This window comes from Aspergillus udagawae (assembly GCF_001078395.1).
Source record: "Aspergillus udagawae IFM 46973 DNA, scaffold_2, whole genome shotgun sequence".
Taxonomy (NCBI): Eukaryota; Fungi; Ascomycota; class Eurotiomycetes; order Eurotiales; family Aspergillaceae; genus Aspergillus; species Aspergillus udagawae.
In genome coordinates, this window is record NW_025091265.1 from 1,708,755 (window position 1) to 1,726,086 (window position 17,332).

The 17,332-nt window shown below is 49.9% G+C and overlaps 6 protein-coding genes across 6 annotated transcripts; 2 read left to right on the plus strand and 4 right to left on the minus strand.

Annotated features, from left to right (window-relative positions):
• Positions 1–297: 297 nt before the first annotated feature.
• On the minus strand, positions 298–1,278 carry Aud_002908 (uncharacterized protein; the record flags this gene model as incomplete). The annotated part of the gene is made up of 2 exons (XM_043287865.1): positions 298–1,096; positions 1,208–1,278. 2 exons carry the CDS (start codon positions 1,276–1,278, stop codon positions 298–300), a joined length of 870 nt encoding a protein of 289 aa, XP_043143800.1.
• Positions 1,279–2,279: 1,001 nt separating this feature from the next.
• On the minus strand, positions 2,280–3,785 carry Aud_002909 (uncharacterized protein; the record flags this gene model as incomplete). Its single annotated transcript, XM_043287866.1, has 1 exon — positions 2,280–3,785. One exon carries the CDS (start codon positions 3,783–3,785, stop codon positions 2,280–2,282), a length of 1,506 nt encoding a protein of 501 aa, XP_043143801.1.
• Positions 3,786–4,436: 651 nt separating this feature from the next.
• Aud_002910 (ESCO family N-acetyltransferase) lies at positions 4,437–5,770 on the minus strand (the record flags this gene model as incomplete). The annotated part of the gene is made up of 2 exons (XM_043287867.1): positions 4,437–5,619; positions 5,739–5,770. 2 exons carry the CDS (start codon positions 5,768–5,770, stop codon positions 4,437–4,439), a joined length of 1,215 nt encoding a protein of 404 aa, XP_043143802.1.
• A 4,165-nt stretch (positions 5,771–9,935) lies between these two features.
• Positions 9,936–10,776, plus strand: Aud_002911 (18S rRNA pseudouridine methyltransferase; the record flags this gene model as incomplete). The annotated part of the gene is made up of 2 exons (XM_043287868.1): positions 9,936–10,223; positions 10,300–10,776. The coding sequence occupies 2 exons, from the start codon at positions 9,936–9,938 to the stop codon at positions 10,774–10,776; spliced, it is 765 nt and encodes a 254-aa protein (XP_043143803.1).
• Positions 10,777–13,346: 2,570 nt separating this feature from the next.
• Positions 13,347–15,111, plus strand: Aud_002912 (VOC family protein; the record flags this gene model as incomplete). The annotated part of the gene is made up of 2 exons (XM_043287869.1): positions 13,347–13,522; positions 13,581–15,111. 2 exons carry the CDS (start codon positions 13,347–13,349, stop codon positions 15,109–15,111), a joined length of 1,707 nt encoding a protein of 568 aa, XP_043143804.1.
• Positions 15,112–16,191: 1,080 nt separating this feature from the next.
• Aud_002913 (putative ubiquitin conjugating enzyme (UbcD)) lies at positions 16,192–16,680 on the minus strand (the record flags this gene model as incomplete). The annotated part of the gene is made up of 3 exons (XM_043287870.1): positions 16,192–16,331; positions 16,384–16,567; positions 16,672–16,680. 3 exons carry the CDS (start codon positions 16,678–16,680, stop codon positions 16,192–16,194), a joined length of 333 nt encoding a protein of 110 aa, XP_043143805.1.
• Between the last annotated feature and the right edge of the window lie 652 nt (positions 16,681–17,332).

The window sequence follows — 17,332 nt, forward strand, 5'->3', positions numbered from 1 at the left end:
TTATTGTGGCCATGTGAATGTCGCCATCGGAATATTGATCGACTCTTCTCGGCCCACCCTATATACAACATCTCATCCAATACTGCATACTGCTAGATTGGAAGGAAAAAACATTTCAATGTGCTATTAATTATCCTACAGAAAAATCATACTCATTCTTGAGGTATCTGCTTTGAGGCCGCCGTCACAACCTGAAATTCCCATCAGTGTCTCCCCCACGATCCATAGCTAAAAGTTACAAGACTCCATCTGTGTAAGAAAAACGCCCATTCACTCCTTTTGGACCCTGCTTTCCTCTCAATTGACTTCCGAGTCATCGTTCCGGTTGGCAGACTGGCCGTGGCTGAATGGTGTGGCCAGCCGCGGGGTTCTCACAGTCGTGTCGACCACATCACTGTCATAGGTTACCCCGTCCAGCATGCGAGCGTCATGCATCTGTTCCGGCGTATTCGATCCCGCAGGAGATAAGGAAGAGGACGCGGCGGCGTTGTCTTCGACTCCAGGCTGGTACGACGCGAGGGGGTTTGCTCGGCTCATGCTAGGACTTCCAGCTCCCAGTGAAGTCGGACGACCGGACGACATTCGGTTGAGACTGGGATGCGAAATCGGGCCACTAATCGTACTAGCGCCCTCTCCAAATGCAACCAGGCTTGCGTCCCCTTCACTGATATTTCCCACGCTAGACGTTTCATCGTCTTCGTTCGTGTCTTCGCTCATCTTGTCCGCGTCGAGTGCATCGCTACCGCTTGCCCATGTAGTACGAGCACCCACGCTGCCGGTGGCGCTGGCACTGCCCACGGTGCTTCTTTCTTTGAAGCCAGGTCCGCTGTCAAAGTAGCCGGGGCCGTGCGCCGTCGCGAAGATGAGATTCGACTGAGGAACACCTCCTGCTCGGGCGGTTGCGACACGTTCCAGCCCGGCGAGACGGGAGATGCGGTCGGCTCGTTCCGCCTCCAGGGTAGATGTAGACGTCGCCGAGGCAGAGGATGAGTGATGAGCATGTCGCCCGTGTGGTAGAGGCTGCCCCTGATGGCCGTCTTTGATAGCGGTGGTGGACAGTGCAGAGAGGGAGGTTGTGCCTGAATTTGGTGTGCCTCTGTTGAACAATTATACGAGTCAATTCATTGCGCTTTTCTTCTTCAAGCGATGCACTATCTTGTAGGTTGTAGAAGGAGAAGACGGGGGAAAAGGAAAGGGATGCTCTTACGGTCCCATGTCCGACGGCGTGACAGGATCCGAGGGCGGGGGAGGTAGATCTATGAGTGTCGGTGTGGTCATTATGTCGGAGTCCTTCAGTTGTGTGGGAATTGTGGTTTTAGAAGGAATAAGATTGAGCAGAGCAGAGTAGAGCAAAGGAGAGTGACGTCTGGCTTGACACAATCGAGATGCGTTCGTCGCGCAGCTAAACTGTTGGACTCCTCGTTGATAATCAGACGGGCAGATAAGATAGATAAACGACGGTAATCAGAAGAAAAGAGTCAAGATTGAGATGCTTGCAAAGGTGGATTAATAACGTTATAAAATATGATAGTCAAGATGCAGTCAGTGAGAAGATCGCATAAGGATTTTCGTTCATGCACGGGAAGCGCTCTGGAATAATGAGGTGGATTATGGCAGTATGCATGGAAACTCTCAGTCAGGTGCAGTGAGGCGTTTCTTCTAGAATATAATAAGGGTCAAGTAAGGCGGACTGATATCTGGTTCTAGATGGAGCAATAATAGTTTATTGATGAGCAGTGGCTACGGTGAAGTGTGTTGTGTTTCTCGTGGAACCTCCAATGAGTCCATAATAACCTCTCTAAATCACTAAATATCCATCTCCTGTCTAGTATTCGTCATTTATACCGTCTGTCTGACTGACTTTCTGTTTGTCTTTTGGATGAGGGTCGCAGACGACGAAAGGAGGGGGAGCTGACGTCATCGCAAGCATCCAGGCCATCAACCAATCACAGCTGCAAATCTAGTAGCAGGTATCGATGCCTGATATTGAAGGCCTTGCGGCACGAAATTTCGTTCTATCACTTGGTTGGTTTCATCGTTCGAGAAGGACGAATGGACGGATTTGCAACTGTATTGGATTGATCGCTATGTAGTCATAACTCATTGATCGGCTGCCTCTGACGTAACTTATATATACCAAGTCTCCCCATCGAGGGCACTCGCAGAAGCACATTGTAGTCAATGTATCATTCACTTCGTTATGGGTTCAAGAGTAGCAAGTAGACCCTCGTGCCAGGTGCATGAATAGCGCCGCAGTCTATCGTAACATTGTAAATCCTCTAGTGACTAACCTTGCGGCTTTCATAGTGACCACGGAGATCATCCACTTCTTTCTGTAGCCGCGACAAATCGGCCAAGATGTCATTGGCATTCGACGGACGAGGGGTAAAGTCCTCATCCTCTGCCCGCTTCTCCTCTGTAGGTTGGCTTCTACTGTTGCTATGACTGCTGGAAACTCGGTTCCTCCTCGGTGGCGGAGGTGGTGGCAGCGGGTTCACCTGAGATGCTCGCCTTGACAACAGCAGCTCACGTTGACCAGAACCAGGATCTGCCTCGTCTGACATCGGCGGAGCTATTCCGGGCTCCTGCGTTCGAGGACCTGGGCTCGAAGGAGGAGATGCATTCACCTCAAACATTCCAGCTGGCATTGATAGTCGAGAAAGATTTGCTCTGGACATAGTGCTTTTGGATCTCCTCATCTGACTATGTCGTCTACTCAGCGGCGGCGTTGGCGGCCGCTTGTGCTGTGACTGGCTACGTCTGAGCGTTTCAGCTGATTGAGGTGCTGGGTTATCATGCAGTGGAGTAAAATAATCAATCCTCGGCTGAGATGACCTGCTGGGAGGTGTATTTGGTGTGAGAGAAAGGGATGTCTCTGAGGAAGTGCCATGGTAGGAGAACCGTTTGGTGGGCCGAGGGGGTATCGGTCGGGAATGAGAAGAGGTCGCGTGAGGACTGGGATTGATCAACTTGCCATGATGGCTTTTAGGTGGCGGTGGAGGTTTCTTATCCCTGTTTGCCGAACGTACACCAAGAGGCTTCGGGCCAGACTCAAGCTCGGACGATGGAGGAACTGTATGTTGTCCAGGAATGCAGGCAGTACCACTGCCCGTATGAGCCGCCCCGTGAGGAGCTGATATAGGTACAAGCGCACTCGGCGCCGCATTCATCGTATTCTCTCGCAGGTTCTTCTGGTTTTCCAGCGCCCCCAAACGATTGCTATCTTCTGTTCCCGCATTCCGTCTTGCTGAGGAAGCCAGAGGGGTCGTGGGAGTCGATATTACTGCTCCTTGGGGAAACGGCGATGGGTGGGGAGCGACGTTGATAGCTGAGTGACGGCGATGAGCTGCGGGGGTCCAGCGATGAGAACTCCAGGCCTCATCATTGAGCTCCTCCCCGTCATCTACATCATTGTCGCTCATGTGCGAAATTTTTTGGAATGGGTCTGGCAGTGACTGATCGTCCGAGGTTTGAGAGTCGTCAGCATCTGACATCGAGGATCCGGGAGGGGTCACGGAATGGCCATGAGGAGTTGCGGACGAATTCGTCAGAGATCCGGCGGTCAACGGAGCAGTAGGGTAGGATGAGTTTGTCGAGACGGAGGACGGCGATAGATTAGGAGGCACTGCTAATGAAAGTCCGTCAGCGTTGACTTTATACACAAAGAGCAATAATAGACGAGGCACACCTCTCGGGGGCCAGGCACCGTCATGCCCAGCATTCGGAAGGGGCGGATGAACCTCACTCTCTGGCTTTTTAGGGCGGAAAGGATTTAATCCAGACATCGCAGAGTAAATGGCTCCCGCCGACCATGAGGGCAGGGAGAATGGAATTGATGAAGGGAGCTACGAAGGATGGAAGGTGAGATGGCAGCAGCTACGGCGTTTAAGATATGGAGGGCCTGTCATCCGCGCGGCTTCCGGCAAGCGGAGAGCATCACAAGTCGCGACAGCCAACGGGATCGGGACTTGCGCACTTCTATAATAATGAACAAAGCACGTTTGGTGCCTAGATAGATTGGGCTTTTTCTTGTTCAATGAATGGTCAAATTGATGGTGCTTGTTTGCATTCTGTCTGTATTCGATTGTCCTCCAACCGCTGCCTCAATAGTAAGGACGCCAGAGTTAAAACGCGATCAAAAAAAGGCTATATATTACATTGTGAAAATGATATCTGACCCGCATATTCAAGGGTACCCAGAAAGGAATATGAAAGAAAAGCACGTAGCGCGTGTTGAACAATTGAGAACAGGAAGAGGCCGCCTTCCCAAACACCTGAGGTTATACAAACAGACACGAAGGGTCATCACAAGATTCCTAACTCGGGCTCATCCATCCCGAGGAAGAAGGGTATCATCTGGCCCATTCGGAGGAAGAGATTCAGAACGCAAACCAATATCCACTTGAGCTCGCGTGCTAGCATGCTGGTGACCAGTTTTAGCTTTCGTTGTAGACATGCCACTGGACTCCTGGCCCGAAGAAGGCCTGTGCTAAACGTTTCCCACTCTCCGTCGGCTGACTAAAAGCAATCTGCTCCTTGGGAATCTCCATCCCATAGATAAAGTTGGTCACAACGCAATCAAGAAGATCCATGGCAATTCCTCTCCTTCGAGATGAGCCCGATGTCCAAATGCGCGAAATACCCACGATAGCGGGGTGCACCTCGTCCCGGACGGTAATCGCAGAGTCGGTCGGCTGATCGGCTCCATTCTGAGCTGGTGTCGAGCACTCCACGGGCCGTGATTCCCAGATACGCTCAGTGAGACATGCTCCCACACATCGGCTGTCCTTCATGTGCAGAAACACCTTGTAGCGATCCACTTTCTCCTCTGCACCGTTCTTCCGCAGACGTTCAGGAGGCTCCGTTTGGCTCCATAAGACATCGTCTGAGATTTCAGGCGCAGACAACTCCTTGCTGATGACTTCCAGAACCTTCTTGGCCTGATTCTTCACGGTCGGAGAAGCCTTGCGATCCACAATAACAACGTAACCTTCGTCGAACCGAGTGGCTTCGTACACCCAGCGGCATGCGTTCGCCCTCATAAAAGCCTTCCCCAAATCCACCCCGGTCGAGTTCATGTCGTGAAACTTCTTGTGAAGCGCCGCGTCCTCCGCATTGGAGGGCACATACTCCATCCCACAAGTAGCACAGGTTTTTCTGACTTCGTGTCCCAGATCAATCTGCATCTGTTTCAACACGGGTGGTTGCGACTGCGCCGCCTTCTTCTTGGGGGGATCGACCGACGACCGCACACTATTGGAGTTGACTTCCGTGAGCGGGGTGCCATTGCTCGCATCTTTCGTCGATGACTGCTTGCGCTTCAGAAATGAAAAAGTGGGTTTTCTCGTGTTTGCCGGGGGAGGGGTCAATCTGGGAGGCGGCGATGATGGAGGCGTAGACAAGTCATCGTCATGCGTCCCCTCCGAGAGAACTACTGAATTGCGACGCGACGGGCTCGATAAAATGGCAGCGGAAGACTCGCGAATAGCATATTGAAGACTGTTTTCCGCGTCGTCGGACTCGTTGCCCGCCTCGACGCGTCGCTTTTTCGCGGCAGGGCCATTATCGTCGTCATCATAGACGCGCCATAGAGATCTTCCGTAAGTTTTCATGAGTCCTCTAGAACTGGACAAATTAGAACAGCGGTAGTTCAAGGAGAGAATAGTGATAATAGTGACCGAGCAAAGAGAGTGAAGGGGTAAAGAAAGACGGAAATTAGACAAAAAAGCAAAACGTACCGCTTGAATGAATTTGTTACAGTCCACGGCATCTCCCTTGTTTTTCTTCAGAGCACGGATTCAACCGAGTCGAACATCAAGAGCATATGTGTGTGAGCTTGGGTGGGAGGCGAATGCAAAAGTGAAGGAAGAGTAGCAGCAAAGATGATTTCCTAACGAATATATTATTATGATGGATTGTATTATTATTATTATTCGCGATATTTTGTTCCAGCCAACAGGCGGATTTTGGCGGAAACAATAATAATAAACCGACGATAAATAATCGAGATACGTGCCTCTGTATGTAAGCTTGATCGACGAGTGACGGAACGCGTTGCCTCAGGCGCTAATCCACATTTAGTCATATTACTCGCTCGGGCGCTTGACAGGGATCATTCTTCAGTTGCCCTTCCACAGTTCCACATACCTTAAGGAGGTAAGGTTAGCACAGATACTAATGGCCAGTAGGTGACTAGAGGCACCAGAGCCACCAAAGCGGACTAGGTTCTCGTTTGATCAAAACGGTCGGAAGTCTGTTGGTGATAGCAGCAATGTGAAAGGATCTTGATATTTCGGACACGAGGCTACCAATCTAAGCCACAGACAACGGAGGTTCGTACGATGAAAATGACTCAGAGGAAGGACGCGGTCTCCCGTAGTTGCACACAAGAGCTTTGTGATAATTCAGAATTGGATACAGGACGAGAAGAATGACGAGGATTAATACGCCGTATATGTAGCCAGATTCAAGGGGAAGCAGTAGAAGATATGGAGAACAGCTCCCGGAGGTATCTCCAGGCTACCATTAATATAGGACACGGAGGGGCAGTGATGATGATATTAGTATGATATTATAATTATTAACAGTGAACACAAGCGGATATTGGATGCTCACTGTTGGCTTTTGGGCAGCTGAAGATCGTGGGACACTGGGGCCAGGAAAAGGAGCAACAGCTGGTATGATTTAGCTAGTGGCATGGCCTCATTTCCATTAGGTTTTGCCTCTGCCTCCTATACCAATAATAATAGGTGAGTGCTCCATACTAGTTACCTGGGTATCTTCTCGTGGGCTGAATTTGCCTCCTGAAAACATGACAGCCTATGGGTGGCCACCAACCACAGTCGTCATACATGGCTGGAGGAGTTTCAGGGCCACTCGTCGGTAGGGGGAGCTATCTTGGCTACTCCATAGATAGATACCTTGCTTAGGTAGACTTCAATACAACCACAGTCGAGGATTGACAACCCGATATTGTTATTACTATTGAGGTGATAGGTGTGTACTTCCTTGTTTTGCGTGCCTTGTCTTCCTACCTAACCCAACCAATCTATCCCATTTTGACTTCTGATTGTATACCGAAGGGTTGATCGGCAACCTTGGGATGGCAACTGACAGCATGCCAGAGATCGTTCATTCCTTTCCGTACGTGCTCTTCGCTCAGAGATCGTCTGCAGCTTTGGTACACAAGGTGTTGCGGATTCCCCAGCCTCGCCTATGCCCTTGCTGAGAGAGCTCACGAGCCACGATTTTACTGGACGGTATACGAGAGAGGTGTACCGAATTGCGCCTGGCCTTTTACGCTTCGTGATGTGGTCCATCTGTCTTTCTGGCGACTACTCATTCGAGATGATAGAACTGAATGCCATAAAGGTGAACCAAGTCTCGTCTCATACGGATTAGAAGCATCGCTGAAGGGGAAGTTGAATTCGACGGGATCCAGGCAGATGTACTCGAAGTAGGCAACAACAACAATTCATACATTGATTGTTCGGAAAATTCGCTGACTACAGGGTGCTCGTTTCGTGCGACTACCTTCTGATCATGCATCTAACTTTCGCTTCTCCCATTTCGAGGAGGCACAAGAAGGTAGGACGATATTGACATGCATCCAGCCGGCATCTGCAGCATCAGTTGGTCTTGTTTTCCACTATCATTAATGGCTGTATGAAGATAGGAATGTCAAATGTCGGTCATTTATGCTACGATCAGTCGGATCAATGACTGAGATCCAAACTGCTAACTAATACTTTGATTCTTTTTCGTTGGAAGACGGAGTGCTAGAGCTTTGAAGCCACCGCTCCCTGGTGACTTTTGGGGGATAGACGCCTTCGAATCAATGGAACAGATGTGGTCTTCGATTTGGGGCCCGTTGGTCTTTTCCACATAATCTTTCTATGCTGTAGGCAGGCAGGAGCTCTATCAATTTGCAAACCAGCGATGTGAATGGGCTCGCGCTCACCGACCGCTCTTCTGGCGAAGCTAGAGTTGTACTCCTTACTTGCCCTGCAAATGGCTGCTGATCAGATACCTGTAAAGGCACGTGAGCTGGCGGTCTCTACGACCACAATCACAGTCACCCTGGACTTACAGAATGAATATCCCTCTTGTGTATCAAGCGGCTCCAGGGTTGTCCTCCGTAACAGATACACTCTTCGATGAATGCGTCAAATCAGTCAAGAGCGTTGCTCGCTAGACCAAGGTATTGGATAACATCCCACACCTCTGTCTTCCTAGGTTCAGTTCAAACCCCGCATTGAATCTTGAAGGCGTTGTGCACACAGTTTCATGTTTACTTTTGCCCGAAGTGTAGACAAAGTGACTCTGGTAAGATATATACAGTAAGCCGGCGCATGATCGACCAATGATTTGTCAATGACAATATGATCCCCGCAAAACTGAGGTAGATGTGAACTAGACTAGAGACCAGCTTGATGCACTGGCTCTATGTAGGATTATGCACCAGGGAAGCCCATAGATTAGATGGGGAATGACGAGGTGTCAGACCAACGACGCCAGAGGGATTTCTTACTCTCTTCCTGCAGGAGCTCACACGGCGTGGCCTATCAGGTCGGTTGTATTGACTACGCTTGATGTTGCTATTCGGTTGAGATCCTTGCGTGAGGGAAAATGCGCCGAATACTAGACATTACTAGACATTACTGGACATTTATTGGAAGGTTTGTAAGAAAATAGTGCTGATCAAAGATGACCACCGCTGCAGCAGAGTATTTAGAGCGTGCTAGGTCAATAATACAGACGTTGCCCAATATTGCTTACTGCGATACCTGGTAGTGTAGAAAGGCTTCGCTAGGTACACGGTGGCTACAAATTATCCATGTCGAAGCCCTCGGAAGTTATCAACTCCCAGCGGACGCTACAATCTCTGCTGAACACCATGCGTCTCCTATTAGCGTCAGGAATATCCGTGTTGAATACGAGGGTGAATTAAATTATTCTGGATTCAAAGATACCATGGTAAACGAAGGATTCGTTGACCACCTAGAATACTTCCAATACCTTGCAAGGTGTATAAACGGGACTACCTAGGTACACTTTACTTCAATGCAGTACTTAGATGGGGGCGGAACCACCATACGAATAAGGCTCTTTTACCGTGGAAACGGCCTAGTTAGATGACTTAGCCAAGAAGAATGTATAGTGATGATAAGTATTATTGTCCGTCTACGGAGAATCGACCAAAAGGTCCGTAGTAAGCAGTATATACAAATTATACGCCGTAGTATCGGAGGTCTTCTTATCCCGCTTGTGAACCTGTGGGTGACCGAGAGAAATCTCCTCTTCCACTTTCTTCCTCTTCCGTTTCTTTGCCTATTGCACTCCCCCCAACAATTTCTTATTTTCTCTCTCTTGGTTAAACCTCTTCTTCAATTCTTCGACAATATATCTATATTCCTCTTCTCGCGATCAGAATCTTCAAAGGAAGAATCCTTCAACAACAATACAGGCAACATGTCGGACGCTGCTCAAATCGCCGGGAAGAGAAAGAGACCCAGTATGTATCTGTCATTTGTCCATCTGCTTGTGTCCTTTGTTCCCCGTCCCTCTTTATCCTTTCTTTTTTTCGTACCTTTTCATCCCCCCTCTTGCATATATCTGCTCAACTTTTTCTTGTTAAAAATTGTCTCTGTGATTCTACTCTTTGTCTTGGCAGCGTCCGTTTATCCAATATCTCTGGAAGGTTGTCAAGGAAATTTTTTTTCCAAAGCAGACATCATTCTCAATTTTCTTCCCGAATGTCTTAATCGCATGCTCGTGTCTCACCTTGAGCGCAACCCTCCGTGTCACTACTCCAAATCCAGACTGTCCCTCTTTCTTCCCCTCCCTTGGAATTAGATTTGTTTCATCTGCCAGGCTTCGGCGATCATCTTACCCCTCTTTCTCGGTGCTACACCACCGGCGATCAATCATCCAACATGACTGACCGCGATCGATCTTCAGGGACCCAGTCTTGCCCGCCTCCGGAGTTGCCTCAACTGGTCGCTGAACAGCATGTCCCTATTCCTGCCAATGACAAGGAGACAAAGCGCTTGATTGTCGTCCTCTCCCATGCCAGTTTGGAGACGTATCGTGCTTCCCATGGTGGTCGCAATGGCTCGGGTCGGGATGAAAAATACTCGTTGCTCAATAGCGATGAACACATTGGTGTGATGCGCAAGATGAACAGAGATATCAGTGAGGCTCGGCCTGATATCACCCATCAGGTTTGACTCGCCCAGGCTCCATGGAAAGGTCTGGTTTCAGAATTGCTAATCTCTTCGCTCTTCCTCCACGCAACAGTGCCTCCTCACTCTTCTCGACTCGCCGATCAATAAGGCTGGCAAGCTCCAAATCTACATCCACACTGCGAAAGGCGTCCTCATCGAAGTTAACCCATCCGTCCGCATTCCTCGTACCTTCAAACGGTTCGCCGGTTTGATGGTTCAGCTGCTGCACAGACTCTCCATTCGTTCCACCAATTCTCAAGAAAAACTGCTCAAGGTCATCAAAAATCCTATTACGGACCACTTACCTCCCAACTGCCGTAAAGTCACCCTCAGTTACGAAGCCCCAGTCGTGCGGGTCAAGGACTACATTGATTCCCTGGGTCCCAAGGAAAGTATCTGTATCTTTGTCGGTGCCATGGCAAAGGGCCATGATGACTTTGCGGACTCGTTCAAGGATGATACTATCAGTATCAGCAACTACAGTTTGAGCGCCAGTGTTGCGTGCAGCAAATTCTGCCATGCTGCGGAGGAATCATGGGGCATTCTTTGAGCAACGCCGCGAATCGGCGCTCGAGAGCGGCCATATTTTGACGACTGACGAATTTCCTTTTTCGCTACCTGCCATCCGGCGCCGAGGTCGAAGTATAGCGAACGCTAAGCTTGAGAACGCATGCCTTTGAACGCGTGCCCCTTATTGTCCGTCTTTGGATTCATTGCCTCCCGTTTCGCGTCTGTTATGGTATTGTCCTACGTTCTCCCTCTCGCTACTAGCTTCCGGGACCGATGTGACTTGATATACGACCATCAATACGACATCGCTTACGCTTCTTTTCGAGGTCTTGAAATTTTCTTGGACGGCTTTTCTTTCCTCCCCTCAAGGGGACAATCAAATCCATGTGTTCCAGTACTCTGAAAGGCTTCCATTCCAAGCCCATCCACCATGGAGTGTTGAAGTTAAGAGACAGAATCAGACTCGGTTTTTGCCTTTGACTTTTTGCCTCTTGATTTATCCTCCAGAGGGCAACGGACTGGCCGGTGCTGGGAGCCCGTACCACTTACATCTAAAATCAGTACCATTGATGACTGAGCCTTCCGGTTGGTCTTATATTGAATATATATATATCATCATATTCATGTACATTTTCTGCGTCCCGCATCGTAGGTGGATTACCATATAAACATCTAGCGATAGGCCTGTCATTGTCCAAGTCGAAGGAAACAGGAATCTGCTCGGTTCGATCAGTGAAGAGCATGAAACAAGACTCATACCATATGGACTTGGATGATGAGATAGAAATATAAAATTCTCCAGATTGCGTAGAAAATGATCGACCAGGAATGTCACCATGATTGCCTGAGATAACAGGCATTCACCAAGGCACCGACAACTGTATGCTCTGTGCTCATTTGATCAGCTCTCCCTTTTCCTCCCTCCAACTCTGCAGGATAAAATGCTTGTAAAGACAACAGTAAATCCGAGATCCTGCGATTACTTCTCCTGCTGCATCTTACAAACATGCCTTCCAGGGTATTCACTATTGATCGGCTGGCCCCGGTGACTGGAGACGAACTATGCTTAGACTCGCTTCGACGTGGCACGCAGAGACGCTTGCATTCTCCTCTAGGTGGATCTTCCGCTTCACTTTTTCTCTCTTTGGCTGCGGAGGTCTAGAATATGAAACTCATACCCTCGGACAATCGTTCCGGACAGCGATGGCGGTCATCAATTGTGCATCTACAATCTGGTTCCAAAACAATCCAGAGAGGCGCTGGGCCCTGATGGTCATCTTGTCATTCGACTGATCGCTCCAGTGTTTTAGAACAGCGCAGTCTTATGTCAGTCTCGCACTCCTGACAACAGAATGAGATGGTGCATCGCCCAAGACACAGTCGCAGATAGTGGATGCATTTTGGCGGTCTGACAGCACCATCTGGCGACTAAGAGCAGCAGAAGTGCCCAAACACGAACCGGATTGGAGCATCCCAGGACAAGCCATCGCTCTGAGTCTTGCAGAGAGATCCCCTCCAAGCTCTGCCTCACTGGCCCCATACGACTACGACTGACAAGTCCGTCTGTCGTTTATTGTCGCACCTTTTCCATTTGGTGATCTAGTGGGCCTAAATTCCGCAATCATCCTCTCAAGCTGTTGCAGTAACCGATCACAAGTCAGTAACACTCCTCTTTTTCGACTGGTGATCCTATTCTCCCATTCACTACTCGTTCTCCGGGACATTATTTTCCGCAGTCAGCGCAGTGTCAAGTAGTATTCATCATGGTCAATTGGCTCGAACCTTGGTCCATTCATAATCCAACGTAACAAGGCTTCGCGCAGGGACACCTGATGCTTTTCCAACTCCCTTGGCTCAATTCCAAGCAGGTTCCAACTGTTCTTTGATGGGCGCCCCATTTGAGTTGGACAGGGCCACCTACTGGACCGTCCGCCGCATCCAGCGGCTCCCCCCGGTGCCCCACGATGACCTGGCGCCATGGAGTCACTCTAAGCTTCACCGAAAAGGAAAGAAGACCGTGGCATCAGGAGTTACTTGACTCCATGATTTCGATAACCATTGGAGCTCACCTTTCCCGGTTGGGGCCTGCAGGGCCGGGACTCTGGTCGAGGTACGGTGGATAATCCGGGCCACCTTTTCGGATGCTTTGAGAATCCAACTAGGCATGCGACTTGTGCCTGTACTATTGCCAAAGCTGGCTCCTGGAGGGGTTCATTTCCCTTCATGGATACGTACATTTGCTCTAAGGTTCCGACCGTCTGTTATTGGATATTGGTTGGGCATGCTTAGGTCTCTCTATCTGTACAGCAAGACCTGCCTTGAAATAGCACCGCCAGTCCTCTCGTGCTTCTGGACTATCCTCTTCGCTTTGAAAGTGTCATTCAATCACCCGCACTCTGTACCCAAGATTTCGAGTATTATATATACGCTGTCCTCTTCTTAGGAGGATTAGGAATCTCAGCTCCTCTTTTGATTCTTTTCCTTGCATGTTGTTCATAGACATCCTTGTTTTGTGACTCGACTTTCTTCTATCTCCGTATCATCCTGCGATCACAAATACTGTCCTGAACTCCTGGAGTATATACTCGGCGAGTCGACTCCAACGCAGACATGCCTCTGTCCCACCTCACCCTGACTGTCTCCCACCTCCCAACATCGACTTCCTTCTTCCTCTCCTGCCTACAGCCCCTAGGGTATCATTTTATTGGTCGCCATGATGACTATATTGGATTCGGTCAGAAATCAGGCGAGCCGGCAGACTTCTGGATAACAGAACAGAAGCCAGGGTCAGTATTCTTTCTTGGGCACCCTACCATAGCCCCATTGACGAGGACGAAATCATAGATCGCCAGCTGGTGCAGCACATGTTGCTTTCCCTGCGCCGTCAAAAGATGCTGTAGGATCCTTTTTCATCAGTGCACTGAAAGCCGGCGGAAAGATTCACGGTGAGCCAAAGACGCGCGACACGGACTCGGGATACTACAGTGCAGCAGTGATCGACTTTGACGGCAACAGCATCGAAGCTGTGTACCGTCCGGGTATCTCTGCTGCTAAGTCAGAAGTTAGTGCACCAGCAATTGGCCTGCTTGAGAATGGGTCTGTGGTGTCCCGAGCTAGCACAAAGGTCAGCTCCGTCAAGCCTCAAAGTATCGCTCCCTCTGCCAGGTCAGAGGCCAAGTCGTACGTCTCAAGGGCCACTACTGCTGTAGAGCGAGGAGCACCGTCGGAGCGAACTGCACCGACCATCATCTCGCGGGAGATTCAGCAAGTGCCGTCTCCGACCTATATCGTCAACCATACAACTCACACCACCCAAAAGAAGGACGACAGCACAGCCAAGACAATCGTTGGTACGCTCATCGGAGCGGCTGCAGGTGCAGCAATCGCTTATGCGATGACCAAATCCGAGTCACAGTCCTCGGAGGTCACTCCTCCTCCGCAGTACACACCCCGGGATTTCCCTCAGCTGACGTTTCCATCGCAAGCTCCCTCGCTAGCTCAGGAACATCAGGGCTACAGGGCTATTGACGCTCCTCCCGCCAGGAGCACTTTCTCCCGATCAGATGTGCGGTCCACTCTGACTCGCAGTGTCTCTTCGAAGAATCCTCGTGCGAGCACAATATACGAAGACACAGAGTTCGCCCGCCCCCGTGGAGAAAATGGCAGTGTGTACCTCGACGAAATTGGGCGTCGTGCCTCGGATGGGAGTGTCTACACGGTGAGGGATATCCCTCTGAGAGCGATTGAGTACCCCCCACCGGCCCGTTCGAGTACGTATCCATGCAATCCCAGCACTCTCATCAGCAGCTTCCCGGACAAGTCGCGAGTCATGGATAAAGAGAGCGTCTATTCAGCATCGACTGCCAAACCATCCAAAGCCAACTATCACGATCACCACTCTTCCCGCCATTCCTCGCATCAGTCAGCGGCCAGATCCTTGGCCGGAAGCACGACCTCCTCCGCACGAACGGCCCGTCAGATCCCTCTGCCTGAAGGGTCCGTGACATCTTATGCGTCGTACCGCAGCGGTGCAAAGTCGGGTGTCTCCGCCCGTGAGATCCCGCTTCCCCAGAGCGTCGTCGATGACTTTGAGATCCAAACCAATATCACGCCGGACGATTCTATAAGCCAGGTCGATTTCTCACGGAGGTCCTCTTACTCCCAACAATCTCACCGCTCCAAAGCCCCCTCTCATGTCTCCAAACGATCCAGCAAATTCGACGAACCCGTCCAACCGAGCGACAGCGTTAGTCAGGTCTCGACCAATGTGTCCAAGGTGTCGCAGAGGACTATCAAAGCAAACGGCAGTATAGCCGGGGGCGCCTCCAAGGCTCCATCCAAGGTCAGCAGTCGGAGAGGCAGCCAGGTTGCCTGAGCAGAGTCAAGGCCCCGCGCCTTGGTTTCTCTTCGTCTTTCTTCAACTTGCTCGCTTCTTCGTTCCCGCCTTTTCTCTACATACTCTCAGGGCTCCTCAATCAGCCATGTAACGACAGTGTACTCGCGGCATATCACCACGCATTAAATGGGCAGCAGCAAGGTCGGGCGTTTTTGTTTTTTCGTCGTCTCGTTGATCGTGCATTGATGTCTAGTACATATACTCGAAACACATAGACTATGTATGATGCGGCCATAGAACAGTTCAAGAAGCTGGCCGGTCGTCTTGATTTGTCTTTCTCTTTCTTATGTCTGGGTCGCGATTTTCTCGATTGTCTTCTTCTTTCCCATCTTCGCCTCTTTTCTATTATCTTTCAAGCATTTGGTGACATTACAGGTCGATCAGCACACTAATTCTTATGAACATCTCGCATGCATTTGTGTAGTCCTCCATGTCCTTATTCGCAGACTGCAGCCCATGGCTACTGGCACAAGGGCTCTTGGTTTAGACTAGAGCTCTACAAGTACGACAGATCGGAACCCATTAAAAGCACAAGCATTGAAAGCAAACTCATTCTTAACCGGTCAACGGGTCGGACGTGGTCTTGCCTTTTTATACCTATCGCTATCTAATACACACCGTTACCACCACCGGCGCACCACCAAGTCTCCCCTCCCTTTCCGCTCTCCTCACGACTCACGCGACCTCTCTCCTTTCCCCGAGGCAAAACCCTCAAGCCATACGAGCCACAACTCTGCCGCCCAAAGACCCGGCCTTTGAGGTTTTTATGTTCATCAAATGGATTGTCGAACTCCTTCCAGTCGAGATCGAAAAAAAAAGTGCTATGAATGCATCAAAGACAATTGGTCATTATGATCGTAGGACATGACACTTCCCGCCGTTAGAGAAAGCGCAGAGAATAACACGAATTTAGAGACACGCGATTGTTTCACAGTAAGAACAAGGAACGGATCTACGATCACGGTACGCCAGGCTTCGGATCTGATCTAACGGAGTGAAAGATGACGCAGAAAGAATTGGGAAGACCGGGGTGGCCGTGCAGAAGTCAAACTGTGAAGATCAAATAGCGTATTTGCGTGTCCATTCACGGGCCGTCGCTTCGTACCGAGGGCGGTCGGTCTTGTAGACGTGAGCGATCTCAGGCACCAACGGGTCGTCCGGGTTAGGGTCTGTGAGCATTGAGCAGATCGAAAGCAGCACTGGACAGCGATCAGCATCTAAGAAAGGAGGATCGTTCACATCGATGAATACCTTTAGAGATTGTAAGAGCGGGGCTCCACTGGTCTCGCAGAATGTCAAGACAGATACTGCCATTCGAGTTGATGTTGGGGTGGTAGATACGAGTGGTAAAGTTGACCTTGGGTGGCTTAAACGGATAATCGGTAGGGAAGTGGATGGTCAGGAAGAAGACGCCTCCCGAGTATGGCGAGTCACCCTGTCAAAGAGGGATGTCAGCATTCAAGAGCATAGACGTAAGATACCCAATCACTCTTGAGTCACAAATGCGACCAGTGACTGAATAAGTTGGGGGAAACTTACAGGACCCATGATTGTTGCTTGCCAGTGAAACTATTACACCAGCTGTCAGTGGCCATGTTCAAATTGAAATGAGATGCTGGGAGGAAGTTGCAGGGCATAGGCGGATTCTTGCAGTATGCCGCGCCGCACATGGCAGCTGCACACGACAGTAACATCAAAGCTTGCGACGAAAGGGGTCGGGAAGATATCATACCAGATCATCTCCAACAGGGCCAGCCGAGCAAGAAGAGGGCGGATCGCTAAATGAACAATCAATATCAGCAGTGTAAAAAGCTAAAAATGACGTCTTGAATTCAGGAAATGGAAGCGCCTCAGAGGACGCCCAAGACACCCCGCAGTAGTGGGGTGAACGACACCACGCCGCAGTGGCCGTAAGGACGACGACAGAGCGAGCGAAAAACTGAATGTCTTACCGGCCGAGGTCAGTGAGTTCCTTGTTAATTCTCTTGAGAGCCATGTCGGAAGTTCTGTGATATGAAAGAGTGTAGATAAAAGATCAACACTCAAAAGAGGTATTGTTTGTTCTGCACACACAGAGTACCGAACGTTAGTACTGAAGACCAGGAAGTGAGTAGTAGATCAACTGAAATATAACAGAAGAAAATGAAGAGAAGAGAAGAAAAGAGGAAGAGAATGATAAAAATGGAGAGGACTAAGGGTG